This window comes from Microtus pennsylvanicus, chromosome 21, assembly GCF_037038515.1.
Source record: "Microtus pennsylvanicus isolate mMicPen1 chromosome 21, mMicPen1.hap1, whole genome shotgun sequence".
Classification (NCBI taxonomy): Eukaryota; Metazoa; Chordata; class Mammalia; order Rodentia; family Cricetidae; genus Microtus; species Microtus pennsylvanicus.
In genome coordinates this window covers 12,626,790-12,645,280 of record NC_134599.1, presented here as the reverse complement: position 1 = coordinate 12,645,280, position 18,491 = coordinate 12,626,790, and the positions used below count along the sequence as shown (strand labels likewise).

Genomic DNA, 18,491 nt, shown 5'->3' with positions numbered 1-18,491 from the left:
GCGGCTCTGTTCTCTAAGGGGGACAGCTTCACACAGCTGCCTACTTACCTACCTGCAAAGCAACCTGTGCACTCAGTCACCAGGGCCAACATGAACACCATCGCTCCGAAGGCTCCCTCCTGTGCCTCTGGAAAGATGACAGTGGTGGGTCCTGGTTACACACCGATGTGTGGTGTAGAGGGTATCTCATCTGCTGTACTTGTATGAATATAAGGGGAACTAAAATATCAGCTCTCAACCCCCCTCCCTTACACCTGAGGTGTGCACCATCTCTTCTCTCTGCTTGATGAACACTAATTTTGCTTCTGTTGAGTTCTAAGATTCTTTTCTGAGGTCTTTAGTTCTAAGATTCTTTTCTGAGGCAGACAAGGATCTGGCTTCACTGGAGTGGAGTTCTCTAAGGGAAGACCTTCCCAGGCTCTGGGAGTAGTGCTGGGCTGTGACATCACTGCTACTCATACCTCTAAAAACAAAGAAGAGAACCATGTCTGAGAAGGGCTGGTCTTTCTAGAATGCCCAGATCACCAATGCAGATGCCACTACACTGGCTGATGCTGCCAGTCTTCAGAGCTTTGTGAAGACCCTGGAGCTGGCGGTTCTAGGTTTGTAGCCTGTCTCCAGTCTTCAGCTGTGGGAATTAGGCAACAAGCTGTACCTGGCTTACAGTCAGGAGGAGAAAATGGTTAGTATCAGTCAAGGGCTTGGAATGATGACTAGCTGACGTGGGAGTTTCATAAACAATGCATATCACTGGCATAGAAACAAAACTCATACAAAACCTCTGAAGAACACTTAATAAAATACTCTAAAAATATGTTTATTGTAACTAATGAATATAAAAATTTTACAGACTGTTTTCAAACATTCTCCAAAGGAAGTAAAACCCTCCCCTGTCCCACTTTGCATGATACAGAATAACAACTTGGACAGAGAAGCAGACAAATTTGCACACAAGATTTCCACTCAACAATTGGTCCTAAAAAGCTCCAACACATTTCTAAGTACAGGTCCATTAAATTAAGAAGCCACAGCTGTTTGATGCTTTTGTGGTTTGACTTGTTTCCTATCAGCATTCTGATGTCCATTCAGAATACTGAGAGACAAGAGGAGGTGACACACGATTCTGTGACAGATACTCAGGGCATGTGGCTCTACAAAACTACAAACATTCATGAGGATACAGACTGTGGAATTAAACATTAACGTGGAAAGGAATCCGAGAAAAATCTATTTATAGTTTAGCCTTTGGCATCTGGTATAACATGCTTCTTCTTCATAGAGACATCACACTGTTCAATTTATTAACCAGAATAAAGTTCTCTGAACACATTTCCCACCTGACACAGATTGTCCACAGCCAATTTCACATGAGGTAGTTGGGCTGTTGAATGACATTCTAGTGAAATTCTCATGACACATGGGAATCGTACATTTCTCGTGCCATGAAGCTGGCTCATCCACAGTCTAGATCATCCTTCTCGTCATTGACTCCACCTACTGTGGGCACACAGAGTTCTGTGTGGATGAGATGAGCTGTGCAATAAAGCCATCCATGCTAGGGCTGACGGAACCATCCACCACAGGGTGAGGGGACCATCTGACCCAGGGTAAGGAGAGGAGGACACTGACCACACTTTAAGTACATGAGACATTTAAAACAAGCCGGATATTATGCCCCCTACAGCTCAGCTGGAAATGCCTTTCACTCTGAAGAGTGACTCAAGGATTTACAATTTACAAAAATCCTGAAAACCTCACATTGCAGAGTAGGGGCATATCTTCTTTTCCATTAAAGGCTATAAATAGACAATGGAGAAGAGAGATCAACGCATGTGTCATCTGTATGCGAGGCATCACCAGTGACTGGTTGATCACACCCTAGATTTCTTGAATGCAGCTGTGCAGTAAGAAATCATGCAAATGGTCTTCAGGCTAGTCTAGACGGGGTTGGACTGGGAGCATTCCTGGGGAGGGCCAGTGAGCAGTGAAAGGACCCTCAACTAACATTGTACATCTATATGTAACCTTGTTACGGATAAAGCCTTGGGACACCATCAAACAGCTACTGGATAGTTCCGTCGTTACTGTGACAGCCCTGAGGAAGCGACTGCAGGTCACACAGAAGCACACATTTCTCAGTACAGCACTTCATGTGTACTTCTGGGGTCTGCCGCACACAGCATGCGGACTAAGCAGTGTCACAAAGCATCTCAGGTCTGGTGGTCAACAGATTGTGGTTACATCTAGAAACCTTCAACTTTACTCATGTTTGGTAGTAAAATTAGGGTAGAGAGTCGAACTGTTGCAAACCTGGGACTAAATCAGAAGCAGTGGTTTGAACTGATGGTTCAGAAACACATGACAGGACATGGTGGTCTAGCCGGCAATTCACAAAAAAACTGTTCTCCGGAAAGTCTCTAAAATGCCTTCTATCTTGTATTGCTCAAAACCCTCTCACGTCTCTGTTGCTTTATCTGAAATCTCTCCTTATATATGACCTTTAAAATTGGACTAGTTTTCTTTAGAAAAAATTCTTCGGCTCTTCTCACTTCCAAATTTAACATAGTGCACCGAATTTCCCAACCCTACCATACATTTCTCTTACCTAAAAAACTGCTCGGCAGGTAGAAAGATGAACACATTGACTGTACAAGGAATAATCAGAAGCAGAGGTGTGCACACTCCCTGTGGCACCCAGCACTCCCACCGTGACCTTCCCCCTACCTTACAGCTACAAATGTGCACACAGCTCTCCCCGAAGCTCTGGCAGTCTGGGTAGGTAGGCAACAGATCCTGGACCAGGCTGTGGCTGCTGCAGCTGCTACCGGGTAAACAAGAGCTAAGGGTGGAATCGCTGAGGCAAGTTAATGGGGGGGGGTGCAGCTCAATGCTAGCAATGCACAGTAGCAGAGAAGAAAAAGCCCCAAGGCTGAAAGAGGGGGTATAGATAATGTCCCCCATTATGGAAGTGACATGAAGTGATGCTTTCCCCCTCAGCATGACTTGGAAGTAACCAGCCATTACATACTCAAAGCACCCTTCATGTTTCCGGTTGTGTCAAGAGCTGCCATCGGAATCACCTTTGCCTCCCTTACAAGCTGGTTTCCACCCTCAACGGTGCCACACCTCCAAGTTAGTTTCTTTCAGTAGGTTTTGGTTATAATCAGATTTGTTTTTAAAAAACAAAAGCCTTGTCACAATTGATGCCAGGCAGTGTGGAGCTGAGCTTCATGGGGTGGGGAGAAGAGCAGACTGATGGAATGCACAGTGGTGGGGCGGTACTCCATGAGGAAGAGGTCAGCCAAGGGGTCAGCCAAGGCTACTTAGTCAAGCCTGCTAGTGTCTAGGGAGACGCATTTCCCTAGTCTCCAGCTCCTCTCTTAAACTTACGCTAGAAAATAACCCAAAAACTGCTGTTAGCAATGAAGACAAGGTGAGCATTCTGTCAACAAACACACCAGTCCTTCACCTGTTAGGGTGAGGGTGGCTTAGGGATGCCAGAGCTCTTGGAAGGCCCCTGACAGCACTTTAAGGATCTTTTCTTATTAATCCTTTCTTAGCAAGTAACTGAAAATCAGAAGAAACAAAGCCCGGCTTTAACTAAAATGAGAAACAGGCAACTAGCAATCCAGGAAGAACGAACTACAGACTGCCCGGCATGGCAGCTGTGTACTTGAAGCCTCACTGCAGACCAAGGTGTTCTCAGAGTGCCCCAGCCCTGGGTTCTAGAGACCACAGAGGCACCCAGAGCTGCTTAGTGCAGCCATGCTTAGCATCAATTTCCTGTTAGCACGGCACGGACGGCACACCCATTCTCAGAGACAGCAGACTAGCTGCCTTTTCTTTCTGGTCTTAAGAGGTTATGCCATGGACAGGAGGTCTAAACTACGCCCTAGTTCCTCCCTCAGATCTCCACTAGCCAGGGAAGAGGATCCATAGGAAGCTCTCATGGGAGCAAAGCAGCACAGTTAGTAATTGCAGCCCCTTCCTCCTGCTCCTGTTTACTTGCTACAAGCTCTCATGTAAACAAAATGCTTGCTTCACGTAAGCTTTTTTTTTTTTTAATATTTTAAGAGGCAAGGTCTCTTGCTATGTTGCCCAGATTAACCTCCAAACTCTGGGCTCAGGTGATGTTTCCACCTCATACTCCTGAGTAGCTTGGACTTCATGCACCACTGTGGTCCGCTCTACTGCGTCAGTAACTTGAGGAAATGCCCACTTGCTTAAAGATGACAAAAAACAAAGCCAGTACCTTTCCCTGCACAAAACTCCCTGCAGAGCCCTAGTGTGTGCAGCAGGCACAGCCACTCCCTTCACCTGTACCTGGAAAAGGGGTCACTTTCCTTGGGGGACTGCTTATGCTGGAATGACCTTCCTTGTTACGGAGGAGCATTTCCTGGAGAGGGTACTCATGGCTTCTCCCCTATGCATACTCTAGGCAGCTTGGATCATTACTGGGAGACAAGGGCAACTTGTCATTCTTTATAGAAATGCCACAAGCAATGTTACCCAAGCTGCTGGTCTACTCACTCTCCATTTAATTACTTTACTTGAATGATACCCCCTTCCTCTTGGGGATAGAGGATGGATCATTTGTTTTTTGCAGGAGAATGGAAATTCTGAAAAACTAGAATTCAGTTGGTAGCTCAACCAATTGAGTATCACCTGGGAAGGTCATCAAACAGCAAATTTCCTATTTCACCTCCAGATGTGGGTTCTTCAGGTAAGTTCTAGGACTCTGTTCTTTGAAACATTGAGTGACTTCAATACATGGGTGATCTAGTTCACATTTGAAAGTTACCTGGCTCTTTTGCTGAAGAGAGTTCGTGAAGCTAGGCAAAAAATAAATAAATAAAAATAAAATAAACAGAAACAAGATACTCCATGAAAGTGAGCAGACCTTCCTATTACAGACTTTACCACTGAAGTAGGATAGGAATCCTCATTATGCTATGCTGTCCCATTCAAACAACACACAGGAAATGTACTGGATGAGAGCGGTGGCATGTGCTACCCAAATGACTTACCCTGCCTTCCTATTCTGGTCTCAAGCATCTCCTGGAACCACGGTCTCACCTGACAACAGGCATGGCAGTTCTTGTGTGTGTTTTCCCACAAATGAAGAAATGCCTTCACTACACAGCCTTCTCATCAGCAGAGTCACAGAGAAGGGACCCACTTGGGACAGTCTAGGAATAACAAACTGTTACATGGCAAGTCCTTTGACACAGCGGCCTACACTCCCTCCAATGCTCAGTCAACCCCTAAGCTATTTTAAACACTGGCTTTGTGTTAGAGTCCTGCATAGTGCTTGGGTTTGGGTGGTTCACTAAAACCGCTAACTGAAACAGAGCAATACAAAGTGTGATCCCAACAAGTCCGTTTGTTGATTTTGCTCTTACTGCTTGCTATTCAAGTCTATGACAGCTATGATTTGGTTTCCAGTAGGCCTGTTGAACTGAAATATTTAGCACCTTGATTTTTTAAACACACCAAACACAAACGCATTAAAACAATTCTATAAAAGCACTAGGTTTCACTTCCTCCTGTCCATCTCCCCAAGGAAAGGAGTTGGAGGGCATCGAAGCTGTTGCTGGAAATTAACTAGGGCGACACAACACTTTAGCAAACTTTATTCCCTGAAGTTAGGAGGTGCTGTCCTGTAGCCGTCACACCACCTCATCAGACTCCAGCCCGTGGATCTCATATAAAGTATCCAGTATGGCCAGCTGCTTTTCCATAGCGGGGAGGTAAAGGCTGAGGTCCCTCTGCATCCCGGTACTGAAAGCTTCTTTCTGGTGGTCGCCTTCTTTTATGGTTAGCGCTGCCACAAAATCTTCATAGGATGGTGCTGCCCTCAGTGCTAACTGCAAAAGAATTACCTGTGAGGTTCTGCAACACAACTGTCACTTGCATACTCTTAGACATGCACGCGCGCACACACACACACACACACACGGGAGGGGGGAAGGAGTGGAGAGCTGAGGAAACAAGGGTAAACAAATATGAATGCCCTTCTAATTCACAGATAGGCTAGAAAAGGCAGGGGTCTACTTGGGACAATTTAATGATGACTGCTGCCATGAATCCTCACAATCAGTATGCACATCTGTCTGCTGGCATGTGCATGCTGATACTGCATACCACCTGTCCAGCCTTCTGGAGTACTCTATTTGTATCTCACTTACATTTCATTTGTCTTATCGCCTATTATTTCCCAATATGGATATTTCCTATAACTTTTTATATTTTTTCTAATAAAGAAGGAAACTTGTAATATTAATAATGATTGTTACCCTGACAGGCCTAGGAGACAAACTTTTAGGCATGTGTGTGAGAGAGTTTCACAATTGATTGACTGAGGTAGGAAGAACCACACTATACATGTGGGTGGCATCATTATGTGTGTTGGGGTCTAGGAAGAAAAAGAAGAAATGAGCAACATTCATCTCTCTTACTTCCAGACTGGATGCAGTGTGACCAACTGTCTCATGCTCCAGGGTACAGGACTACACTCAAAATTTAAACCAAAATAAACTCTATTTCTTTAACTGCTTTTGCTGGATACTTTGTTGCAGCAATGCTAAAAGTAACTAATACAAAAGAACTAATACCAGGAGTGGGCTTGTTACTTGATGAAACTGACCTCCTGTTTCTTGGACCTTTGGAACTGGTTTGAGGAAACAATGCAGAAAAGTGGAATTTCAGACTAGGAAAGCCTTAGAATTTATAAACAGAGTTTGGTAGACTGTTCTAGTATGTGTTTGTAAGATTAAGAAGCCAACAGACTGTGGGCAGTGGAGGTCTAGGTGATGCAGTTTCAGAGGGAAACAAGAACTCTACTGGGAACTGGACTAGAGGCCAGTCACATTATATTCTGGCAAATTGATTATCTGGCTGCATTCTGCCGGTACTGAGACTCTGAGTGAGGCTGAACTCAAAGATTAGGCAGAGGAAATCTCAGGATAGTTTGATGGTTTAAAAGAAAATGGCCCCCAAAGGGAGTGGTACTATTGGGAGGTGTGGGTTTGTTAAAATAGGTGTGGTCTTGTTGGAGAAAATGTGTTGTGGGGATGAGCTTGGAGGTCTCTTTTGTTCAAGCTTCATTCAATGCGACACTCGGTTTACTTCTTGTTGCTTTTAAACTGAGAAGAATTCCCCAGCACCATGTCTGCCTGCACACTGCCATGATGATAGACTAAACCTCTGAAACTCTAGGATGCCATCTCAGTTAAATGCTTGCCTTTATAAGAGTGCTTATGGTGTCTCTTTACAGCAATAGAAACCCTAAGACAGAAGTATGCTGAGATAGGCGTGGCCATGCTTTTGTTTGGAGAACTTTAGACTTTGCTAGTTTGGGTTAGGAAAGCAGTGGAATGCTTTTAAGAACTGCTTAACAGGCCATACCAGTCGGAGCATGGTAGACAATAGTGCAAAGGAGTGATTTGAACTGTTAGGGGCTGGCTTGAGATTTCAGAGAATTTTAGTACGTTGCCTAGAGATCATGTTTGTGATAGTTTAGTGAAGAAAGTAGCTGCTTTTTGCCCTTGTCTAAAGAGTCTGCCTGAGGCTAAAGTGAAGAAATTTGGATTAATTCCACTGGCAGAAGAGATCTCAAACAGTCCAGTATTGACTCTGCTGTGTGGTAGTTATTACTGGTCACTCTTTAACAGATTTATAAATTAAAAGGAGCAAAAAATGCAAAATTTGAGAAGGAAAGGAACACCAGTATGTGGAATGGGGTTAAGTTCTGTGATCAAGGAGATAAACAGATTTAGAAATGGATTAAAGGGAGTAGTGACCTCAAGGTAAGATTCCATCCAGCTAAGTTTCCAACTTGTAGAAAAGAATTAAAGAAAAGTTTAGAAGCTGGGCAGTGGTGGTGCACGCCTACAATCCCAACACTCTGGAGGCAGAGGCAAGTGGATCTCTCTGAGTTCAAGGCCAGGCTGGTCTACAAAGCAAGTTACAAGTCAGCCAGAGCTGCAGAGAAACCTTGTCTTGAAAAACAAAACAAAACGAACAAACAAAAATAAAACAAAAATGAGAAAAACTTAGATTCAGCTGTGGTGTTGCACACCTTTAATCCCAGCACTCCAGAGACAAAGGGTGGTGGATCTATGAGTTCAAGGCCAGCCTGGTCCACAGAGCAAGTTCCAGAACAGTTAAGCTTAGGCAATGAAGAAAACCATAGAGAACAGAAGGCTGGAGAAGATGTAACTGAACAAGAAAGTCATGTTCCATGCCCAGTAAGCAGCAGAATTTGGCAGCTTCAGCTTGTGGTTCTGGAGTTAAGGAAAAAAGAAAGCGGCTATGGAATTTGCCTCTGAGACTAAGGAAACCTGCTGAGGCCAGGCATGTGTCAGCGCTGGCCCTGAAGGGAAGTACAGAAGTCACTGATAAAGCTGTGAAACTGAAACCTGAATTGCCATGGAGACCCCAGGATGTTAGAGATGTCAGAGCAGTGGGATACCTGCTAAGAGGGAGTAGAACAAGCCCAAGAAAAAGAAGTTGAGTTGCAGTCAACAAAGCTGCCAGGACTTGGAGATCTGAAGAGTGTTTTGGCATCAGACATGAAGATGCAGTGTTTGGTGTTTGCCCAAATGGTTTTCAGTGTTGCTTTGGTAAAGTATTTTTCTCACTATGCTCCCTACCCTATGTGTATCCTGTGCCATTATATGTTGGAAGTATGTGATCTGCTTTTTGTTTTGATTAAGAGATTGCACGAATCTCAGAAGAGACTTTGAATTTTAAACTTTTAAGTAATTTTGAGGTTGTGATATGAGACGATGGGGACTTTGGAAGTTGGACTGAATGCATTTTTGCATTATGATATGGCTACAAGCCATGGAGTGGAATGTGATGGTTTGAAAGAAAATAGTCCTCAAAGGGAGTGGCACTATTAGGAGGTATAGCTTTGTTAGAGTAGGTGTGGCCTTGTTGGAGGGAATTTGTTACACTGTGGGGGTGGGCTTTGTGGTGTCCTTTGCTCAAGCTTCTCACTCAGTGTGACACTCAGTTCACTTCCTGTTGCCTTTGGATCAAAATACAGAGTTCTTCAGCACTACATCTGCCTGCACACTACCATGCTCCCTGCCATGATGATAATGAACTAAACCTCTGAAACTGTAAGCCACCACCTCAATCAAATGCTTTCCTTTATAAGAGTTGTCGAGGTCACAGTAATAAAAACCTGAAGACAGACAGCATCCAGGCTGTAGCATGTTCTGGTCTGATTCTATAGTCAGAGAACAAAAGGGAACAGAAATGTGGTATCTGTCATAGAAAAGAAACTCAAATTTGTAGATAAGGCCAGTATCCAGAAAGCAGCTAGAATTGTACAGATTAACATCATTTAAAAAAAAAGTCTAAGACAACAGGAAAGGTACCCTGAGGGAAAATCCTGCCCAACAAAAGCTCCATCTTGTATAAATACAAATTCATGGGGAGGGGGAAGGGGAGAGAGAGGAGAACATGACGGGGGGGTGACACACAGACACCTGGTACTAGGGAAGTTGCCAGGAATCCACAAGGATGATCCCAGCTAAGAACCTAAGAAATAGTGGAGAGGGCGCCTGAACTGGCCTTCCCCTGTAATCAGATTGATTACATAGAACCTTCATCCAGCAACTGATGGAAGCAGATGCAGAGATTTACAGCTAGGCACTGGGCTGAGCTCCCAGAATCCAGTCAAAGAGAAGGAGGAGCGATAATATGAGCAAAGAGATCAAGACCATGATGGAGATACCCACAGAAACAGCTGACCTGAGCTAATGGGAGCTTACTAACTCTGGACTGACAGTGGCGAAACCTGCATAGCGCCACATTAGACCCTCTGAATGCAGGTCACAATAGTGTGGCTTAGGCAGTCTGTGGGGCCATTGGCAGTGGGAACAGGATTTAACCCTAGGGTATGAGCTGGCTTTTTGAAGCCCATTCTCTATGAAGGGATACCTTGCTCAGCCTAGATACAGGCGGGGAGGGCCTTGGTCCTGCCTCCAAGTGATGTGCCAGACTTTGTTGACTCCCTACGGAAAGATTTATTCTCTCTGAGGATTGAATGGGGAATGGGCTGGGGGGAATGTGGAGGGAGCAGGAAGAGGGGAGGGAATGGGAACTGGGACTGGTATGTAAAATGAGAAAAGGTTGTTTAAAAAAATAAAATTAAAAAAATTAAATTCATTTGAAAGGAGACCCTAAATCGAGAATACCACAAAGAGGTTCCTTGGTTAACTACAACCACCTAGGGAAGTTTTCCCAGGGTCATCCTGGAAGACCCACAGAGGCCCATGCAACTGGATGCTGGGATGTCAGGCTACATTTTGTTGCTGACAGCAAAACTTGGGAATACTGTCCTTGTGTTACTGGCCTTACAGCCATGACAGATGCAAGAGTGAGGAAGTCACACAGGCTTGACTGAGATTCCAGAATGCCTGAGGCCAAGCTACACAAGGCAAGGTTGGCTTCCTTTCAAGAAGGCCCAGGGAGCCCACTGCATAAAGCTGCCTGCGAACAGGAAGCCCAAGCTGCAATGGAGAATTCAAGATGATGGAGATGCCAGGACCATGAGATATCCACTGAGGAAAGCTAGAGACATGGGTTAGAGGTGGCTCAAGAGAAAGGCTCCATGTGCTACAGTCGCAGAGCTGCAGGGCAGGGCGGCCAGGCACTATGGAGTACAGTGAGTCTATCGTGTTCCCTAGATACCACATTTGGAGCTACAGAATTTGGTGTTTTCCCCTCTGGGTTTTAGTCTTATGTTCCCATGTTATGCCCCCCCCCCCAACTTCTCTCTTCTAGAAATGGAATGTCTACTCTGTGCCCTACTATGTGTTAGGTTTCCATCACCCAGTGCTTTGGCAAAATGTCTAATCACCCCAAACGCTGGAACTTCCTGGTTTGAGGCCACACATGCGCCATCAAGCGCTCAGACAGTTTACATAGCCACCCAGGGTCTTCAAGCCCTACATGATATACGTGCTGCATGGTCACATGATCTACGCATGAGACAACTACAGCTAGGTAGGCCCCTGTACACTTGAGCTAGGCAGCCTTTAAAAGCCAGACATGCCCACTCCATGCTCTCCTTCCGTCCCTCTTCTGAAGAGGTAACTACTGCCTTCCTGGCCCGCACCACTTCCTCAGGCCTGCGCATGTGTCTTTCTCTCTCTTAATAAACTCTTAAAGTGGGTTTCGTGATTTGTTCTCACTTGTGCCCGGTAATTTCACTATGTATGCTGGGAGAATGTAAGTTGATTTTTAAAAACTCTTTAGTGACTCAAAGTTAAGGAGACTTTTGAACAATTTTGGGATTGTTAAAGACAATAAAATGGTAACTTCCGAAGTTGGACTGAATGCATTTTGTGTGATGGGATGGCATGAGCGATGGTAAAAAGGGTAGACTCATGATGACAACAGTGTCAACATGACAGTATACAGGATCTCTAAGGGGACAATCTTGTGAGCACATCTGTGGGTAAGCTTCAAGGTGGGGCCAGTTCAGGCTGGAGAGATTCACTTTCACTGTAAAAGGCACTATTCCATGGACTGGGGCCTCAGTCTAGGTGAAAAGGGAACACAGCAGAATTCACCTCTCTGCTTCCTGACTATGGAAGTCATGTGACCAGCTGCTTGAGCTAGCTGTCATGGCCTCTCTAACACAACGGCACCCTCAGATTTTGAGCTGAAATTTGCTTTCCTTTCTTACTGCTCTGTCAGGAATTTTGTTGCAGTGACAAGTAACTAATAGAGAGATAATGTTTGCTTTGGTACTGATATTATAATCGTAATTTGTAAGAACCATGAAGTTTCTATCTCTATTCTTGTATAAACACTGTAAGTCTCAGGCACTCGGGACCAGGTCTGAAACCTAGGCTCACTCTGTGCTGCTTCTCAGTGGATGACTTCCCAGGTTCGCTCCCCACCTCTCATTGCAGTTTGGCTAGTCTGGCTATTCCCAGCTGGCCAAAGCCCCTTTCTGAATTTCACTAGGCTTGGCTCTCCTGGACAGCAGAGGATCTTTAATGGTTCCCCATATATTGTGAAAGCCTTTGAGAGTCCCTTCTACCCACCTGTGAAGCAAGAGTGGCTTGTGTCATTGAATCTCAGATTTTTCACATACTCATTTGAAGAGCTGAGCAAAGTGTTTAACTTCCTAGAACCTTACTTTCCTCAACTATAGAAGGTAGCTGAACTTTCCTTTTCTTATTTTCAAGATTAAGATCATATGAAAATGTTTTACCAAAGCCTGGCACATAATTAACATTCAGAAGACAGGGTAAGTATAAAGGCGAGAGACAGAAAAGTAAAATAAGGTAGTTAGTTATTCAAAGTACAGTGTAGAAAATCTTCTAGTACTGAAGGGCAGGCCCTGTAATTTAAATAATGAAAAACAAAGAAAAGCTTATCATGAAATTTTAGAGCATAAATAAAAGGAAAGTATACATAATTCTCCTTATCTTGATGGCAGATATAGCTGATACAGACCAGGGCTGGAGATACACTGAATTTTCTAGCAGTGATAATGGAAGTTGGAGACAATAGTTGAGGCTTCAAAATCACTAAGGAAACAACTGTTAGTCTAAGTCTTTACTCAGTCAGACCAGCGCTCTAGGAAAAAAGAGGCAGGGTCAATGCTGAGCTCACCTCCCAGTCTGGCTGGAGAGGAAACAGGAAGGTCAAGTGACAGCTGGGTATCAGCAAGCTGGTGGCAGAAGCTTGGCTGACATCTGTTCAGACTTGACGTGTTTGAGGATTAAGGTTCACTACTTGGTTGGCAAATTAGTCAGATTCCAGAGATCGAAAGATGTATTCTCTGAGCCACTGAGATCGGCCAGTTGGCACACTAGAAAATGCAATAAGCCTTTCAAAGTGTGGATGACCTGAGGAGTAACTATGAGGCTGTAAGGCCAGTGAAGCTCAGACTTGACCCATCTACAGCAAGTGCTTTGTGACCATATGCTTGAACTCATGCATTGCTTAAATACCAGCAACATCAAACAGCAGCAGATGGGCTAGCTCCATCTGTGTCAGGTCTCTGACTACAGCAGGGAAAGGCAGTTATCTCCGTGTTAGGGGACTACTAACTTTGTGTCCTAACGGAAAACAGCGTTTAGTGCATGACAGGTGCTCTAAACTGTGAGCTGTAGATGCAATGCTTGGTATTTGATAGGCAATTCTTTCAGCAATCTACTTTAAGAAAATAAGAATTTTAGTACAAGAATGTATGGGAGCAGATTCTGTGCTGCTGCTATGAACAAACTCACATATTATGGAATGTATTAGGCAGTCACTAAGAATAGGATTTATTTTTAGACTATCAAGATATCAAAATGGTCCTAACAGGGGCTGGTGCAATAGTGCCTGTTTAGCACATGAGACTGAGGGCTTGATCCTCAACAACAAACAACAACAAAAGTCACCACAGAATCTATTAAGTATGCATAAAGACAACAGAATTATACTGTAGCAAAATGTAAAAATATGAATTTATATAATTATATACATTCCATAAACATATATATACTTATAAGTAGAACTATATATTTAAAGAAATATATAAACTAGATCAGTATTTAAAAGATTACATCAAAATGTATTTTTAAAAAGTTAGGAAGGTAAAACAAAATGCCAGGAAGAAGAAATGGCTGGTAGTAGGTGAACATGCATACAAGTATCTAGTGTCTTCACTGTGATAATGACTGTTTAAGAAGGGATGACCAGCCCTGCCTGGTGTACCCACACAGTTAATATTTGACACAGATAAAAACAGCACCGGCAAAATGAACCAAGAGTTGAGAATGAATAGGGCTGACAGAATGGGCAGCAAAGGGAGCCGGCAGCTGGAACTCATAGCTGGACCTAATCTCTCCTTGGTGGTACTGGAAACCACAGCCTGCACCCAGCTCTCTCTGCATGGCTGCCCAGCCTCTCATTCCCTCTAGGAAGACAGACTGCAGAGCTCAAGTGTCACTGAAACGCTCTACTCACGAGTCTTTGCTAGTCTGTGGGAGTGCTGATGTTTTCTACTGCTGACAGTCCACATTCCAAAGGCCGACAAGCATAAATGAGCTGGCAATTTTTGTTTTCTCTCCAGAACTAAAGCAAACAGAAATAACAAAACAAAACACACCTTCCTGATCACGAAACTTTAGAGGAAAGGAATGACTTACCGCAAAAACCCCGCGAACTACCCAGCCATGGTGTTGCCGTAGTGTTTTGCCGTATGCGTTATCTTGAAAAAGAAAAGATTTTTGTGAGGTGTGATCTGTACAGTGCACTGTTTAATGCACACTTACGACTGGGTTAGAATCTAATTCCCAGGCTTTGAACCCCCCGTGCTACAGAGGAGCACACTCAGACTGCCACTTTCCCCTCTTCTTTTCTTGCATTAAGAAAACCAGGCATTTTCACCTGTACTGGGGCCACTGTATCTGAACTTCAGTTTGTTATCATAGTGGGAAAATGCTCATATAGAAAGCAGTTAGTACAGAGAAAAGGTACAGGAAACTATGACTAAATACAATTAGAATGTAATTAACTTAAAACACAGTTCTTTGAAATGTAGCCTAAGCCTGGGCCAGGCTTATGTACCTTCTCTAACCACCGTCTCTCCCGTAGTGAAATAATCTTTACGTTCTTGACCTAATTTGCTCCTGAGATAGCAAACCTTTTTCTTAATGCCCTATAGCCTTGCATATACAATATAAAAGCCCCAAACCTCTGAAATGTTATGGAAAAATCATGGGTACCATCTGTACCTGATGTGGGAGTGTCATATATCAATCTGTTGATTTCCTTGGTTAAGCAATAAAGAAACTGCTAGGCCCATTGGATAGGCCCACCCTTAGGTGGGTGGAGTAAACAGAACAGAATGCCGGGAGGAAGAGGAAGTGAGGGCAGACTCCACAGCTCTGCTCTCCGGAGCAGACGCAGAGAGAGACGCCATGCTACCTGCTCCAGGGAAGACGCACACCATGCCCCAGCTCCGACCCAGGATGGACTTAGGCTAGAATCTTCCCGGTAAGCGCACCTAGGGGCGCTACATAGATTATTAGAAATGGGCCAGAGCAGTGTTTAAAAGAATACAGTATCTGTGTAATTATTTGGGGCATAAGCTAGCCGGGCAGGGCAGGGCAGGCGGCTGGGGTGTTTGGGGACGCAGCCCTGCCGCCGCCCATATTACTACAAATGACGCCCAGACGTGTGGCTAACTGAGTCCACAAAAAACTTGAGAAGGCTTAAAAATAAGGGAGAGAGAGTTTAACACAGATTTTTGCTGTTTGTTGGTGGCGTGCGGTAGAGAGATTTCCTGATTCGGCAACAGCAGCAGAAAAAACGCTGTGTCATTTTAAAGCGCGGCTTCCTGGGGCTTTGCCGCCAGTGCAAACTCTGGCTTTATGTTTGTGTTCCCGCTTGGGATCGGAAGGAGAGTGCTCTGAGACGGTGCGGTGCGATGACTCAGAGCTTCCCGCCTGCTCCTGGGCAGAAGGCAGAATCAGGCTTAGGCAGGCGGAAGAGCATGGCGGATTCCTGCCGCCATACAGAGACGTGTTTTTAGACTGCGCAGTGCTCTGCCTGTCAGATTTGGATGTTACTTGGATGAAAAGAATTTCTGTGCTGCACGCTCAGTCTCAGAATTAAAGTGCTGAGTGCCGCTCCTACCTGGTAGCCCCAAGAGGCTTCCTGACTCAGCTTTAGCTGCAAAACCCTGTGGCTCATTAAGAGGTCCTGCCACAAAACACTTAAACAGTGTTGAAGAAAAGCTGAACACATGCTTTTCGGTTTTCAGCCGTAGCAGGAAAAAAGCTGCGCATTTAAAAATGCCAGCTTTCTGGGCTGTCCTGCCAGGGCAAACTCTGACTGTTTGAGGCAGGAGGGCCGGCTACCGAGAGAGGATTTGAGTGTTGTCTGTTGTAGCTCGCTGGCTGGCAGGGACCTTGCAGCCTGTACCTCAGCCATGAGGCTGGAAAGCTAAGGAATGGACTGGATCTAGCTGGCAAAGCCACGCCTTTAGTCCTACTGATATTGCTTGGCAAATTAAAGGCTCTTGTCGTCAGAAAAAGAGAGATATACAGTAAAGAGAGATTCAAAGACAGAAAATTTCTGAATGGTTTAAAGTGTGTTAAAAATATATGCAGACTAGGCCGGTTGTGGTGGCGCACGCCGGTAGGATTTGCTGAAGGAGGCAGAGGCAGGAGGATCACGAGTTCGAGACCAGCCTGGTCTACAGAGCTAGTTCCAGGACAGGCTCCAAAGCCACAGAGAAACCCTGTCTCGAAAAACCAAAAAAAAAAAAAAAAAAAAAATATATATATATATATATATATATATATATATATATATATATATATATATATGCAGACTAAAAGTTAAAATTCTTAAAGCAAACTTCTGTGACTTCAAGGTGTGGTAGCACACGCCTTTAATCCCAGTGCTTAGAAGGCAGAGATAAACAGATCTCTGTGAGTTCAAGGTGTAGTAGCACACGCCTTTAATCCCAATGCCTGGGAGGCAGAGACAGGCGGATCTCTGAGAGTTCAAAGACAGCCTGGTCTACAGGGTTATTCCAGGTCAAAGATATATGCTCAAAAAGCAAAAAGTTAACCTAGGAATGTCACAGCTTAGATTCTTAAGCGCCTAGTGATTTAAAGGCGCAAATCAAAAGTGCTCCTGGATGGTAAAAAATTGCAGATTCACAATAGGACAGATTCAGACCACTGAATGAGTCACACTGTTGGACGAATGTACGTAGGCTTGGGAGAGAGAAGAAAAAGAATATAGAGAATAAAGTTAATGGTTAAAAAAAAAAAAAGTAAAAGTAAAGTCTTTAAAGAGACAGAATAAAGTAAAGTGATAGAGTAAAAATAAGCCGCGTAAAGATGAAAAATTCACAGAGAGTCTGGATTCTTTGTATTATTGTGTTTTCTTTAAAATTTTTGACTGTGAAGGAGCTAAGTACAGAGAGACATTTCATTATATGGGCTGCCAAGTGGAACCAGAACGGATATCATGAGGGTATGACTTCAGAATTTGGGTCTAAGGATATGATGCTTTGGAGAGAGTCTTCTTTTGTTTTCACAGAGGACCAGACCCTTTGGATTTCTTCTATCCCGATTTGGTATGATGGACCACGTCCTCCTGAAGGGTTGCTGTGAACATCTTCAAAAAATTGCTTTGCTCAACTGCCAACTGAGATAAACCTGGCACACAGGTTACACCCTAAATAATCTGATTAACGACGCCCCCATTCAGCAGGAAGCAGTTTGGAGAGAAAAAACTGCGCCCATGTTCCCAAATATAGTTTATAAATGTTCTTTTACATTTAAAGGGGGAAATGATATAGGTATGAATAATTTGTATTGATAGAGATTTACGGTCAATTTTGTTATATGTATGAATGTTTCTGATGTAATTTTTACTTGATAACTGTTTCGTTATATGTAATTTTGCTATGTTAAAGTTAAAGCCTTTCTTTTTTGTTTAAACAGAAAAAGGGGAAGTGATGTGGGAGTGTCATATATCAATCTGTTGATTTCCTTGGTTAAGCAATAAAGAAACTGCTAGGCCCATTGGATAGGCCCACCCTTAGGTGGGTGGAGTAAACAGAACAGAATGCCGGGAGGAAGAGGAAGTGAGGGCAGACTCCACAGCTCTGCTCTCCGGAGCAGACGCAGAGAGAGACGCCATGCTACCTGCTCCAGGGAAGACGCACACCATGCCCCAGCTCCGACCCAGGATGGACTTAGGCTAGAATCTTCCCGGTAAGCGCACCTAGGGGCGCTACATAGATTATTAGAAATGGGCCAGAGCAGTGTTTAAAAGAATACAGTATCTGTGTAATTATTTGGGGCATAAGCTAGCCGGGCAGGGCAGGGCAGGCGGCTGGGGTGTTTGGGGACGCAGCCCTGCCGCCGCCCATATTACTACATGTACCTACAGCTCCAGCCACTCTGCAGGCTAAGGCAGGAGAGTCATTCAAGGCAAAACCTTTGAGGTCAGTCTAAGCAACAGAGAGAGACTATCTCAAAACAAAACAAAGCAAAACAAAATGTCTGAACAGGATGGCCTGAAGTTAGTCATAAAGCAAGTGTAGAGAGCTGTTAATAAAGTTATTCACATGCTATATGATAAAGATAACTGCCTATTATTCTGGTCCCAAGTGAGATTTTAAAACTGGTATATAGTAATTTTAATTTAAAAAATTCTAAGAGCAAAGGATGGTATTTTATGCAAGGGATATATTTTCTGAAATATTGGGCAACTTAATATATAGAAAATTCACATGAGGCAGAGGCAGGTGGATCTCTGTGAGTTTGAGGTCAGTCTGGTCTACAGAGCTTGTTCCAGGACAGCTAGGGCTATTGTTACACAGAGAAACCCTATCTCAAAAAGCAAAAAAAAAGATACAGAAAAGAAGAAAATTCAAAACTGATTTTCCATCATTTCCACAAGATAGATATATCCTCAGAAGACAATCTGAAGCCCACCAT

The 18,491-nt window shown here is 44.0% G+C and overlaps 1 protein-coding gene across 2 annotated transcripts in view; it reads right to left on the bottom strand.

Annotated features, from left to right (window-relative positions):
• Positions 1-801: 801 nt before the first annotated feature.
• Positions 802-18,491, bottom strand: part of Plekha8 (pleckstrin homology domain containing A8) — a 66,026-nt gene continuing 48,336 nt past the window's right edge. The window contains exons 13-14 of one of the 2 annotated variants that reach the window (XM_075955757.1): positions 14,172-14,233; positions 802-5,867 (exon numbers count right to left, since the gene is read on the bottom strand). In XM_075955757.1, the coding sequence (XP_075811872.1) occupies positions 5,670-5,867; positions 14,172-14,233 (260 nt within the window). In that variant the 3' untranslated portion in view covers positions 802-5,669. Of the gene's footprint in view, positions 5,868-13,966; positions 14,098-14,171; positions 14,234-18,491 lie in introns of those variants that run through there. The other variant, XM_075955758.1, reaches the window with a different exon arrangement.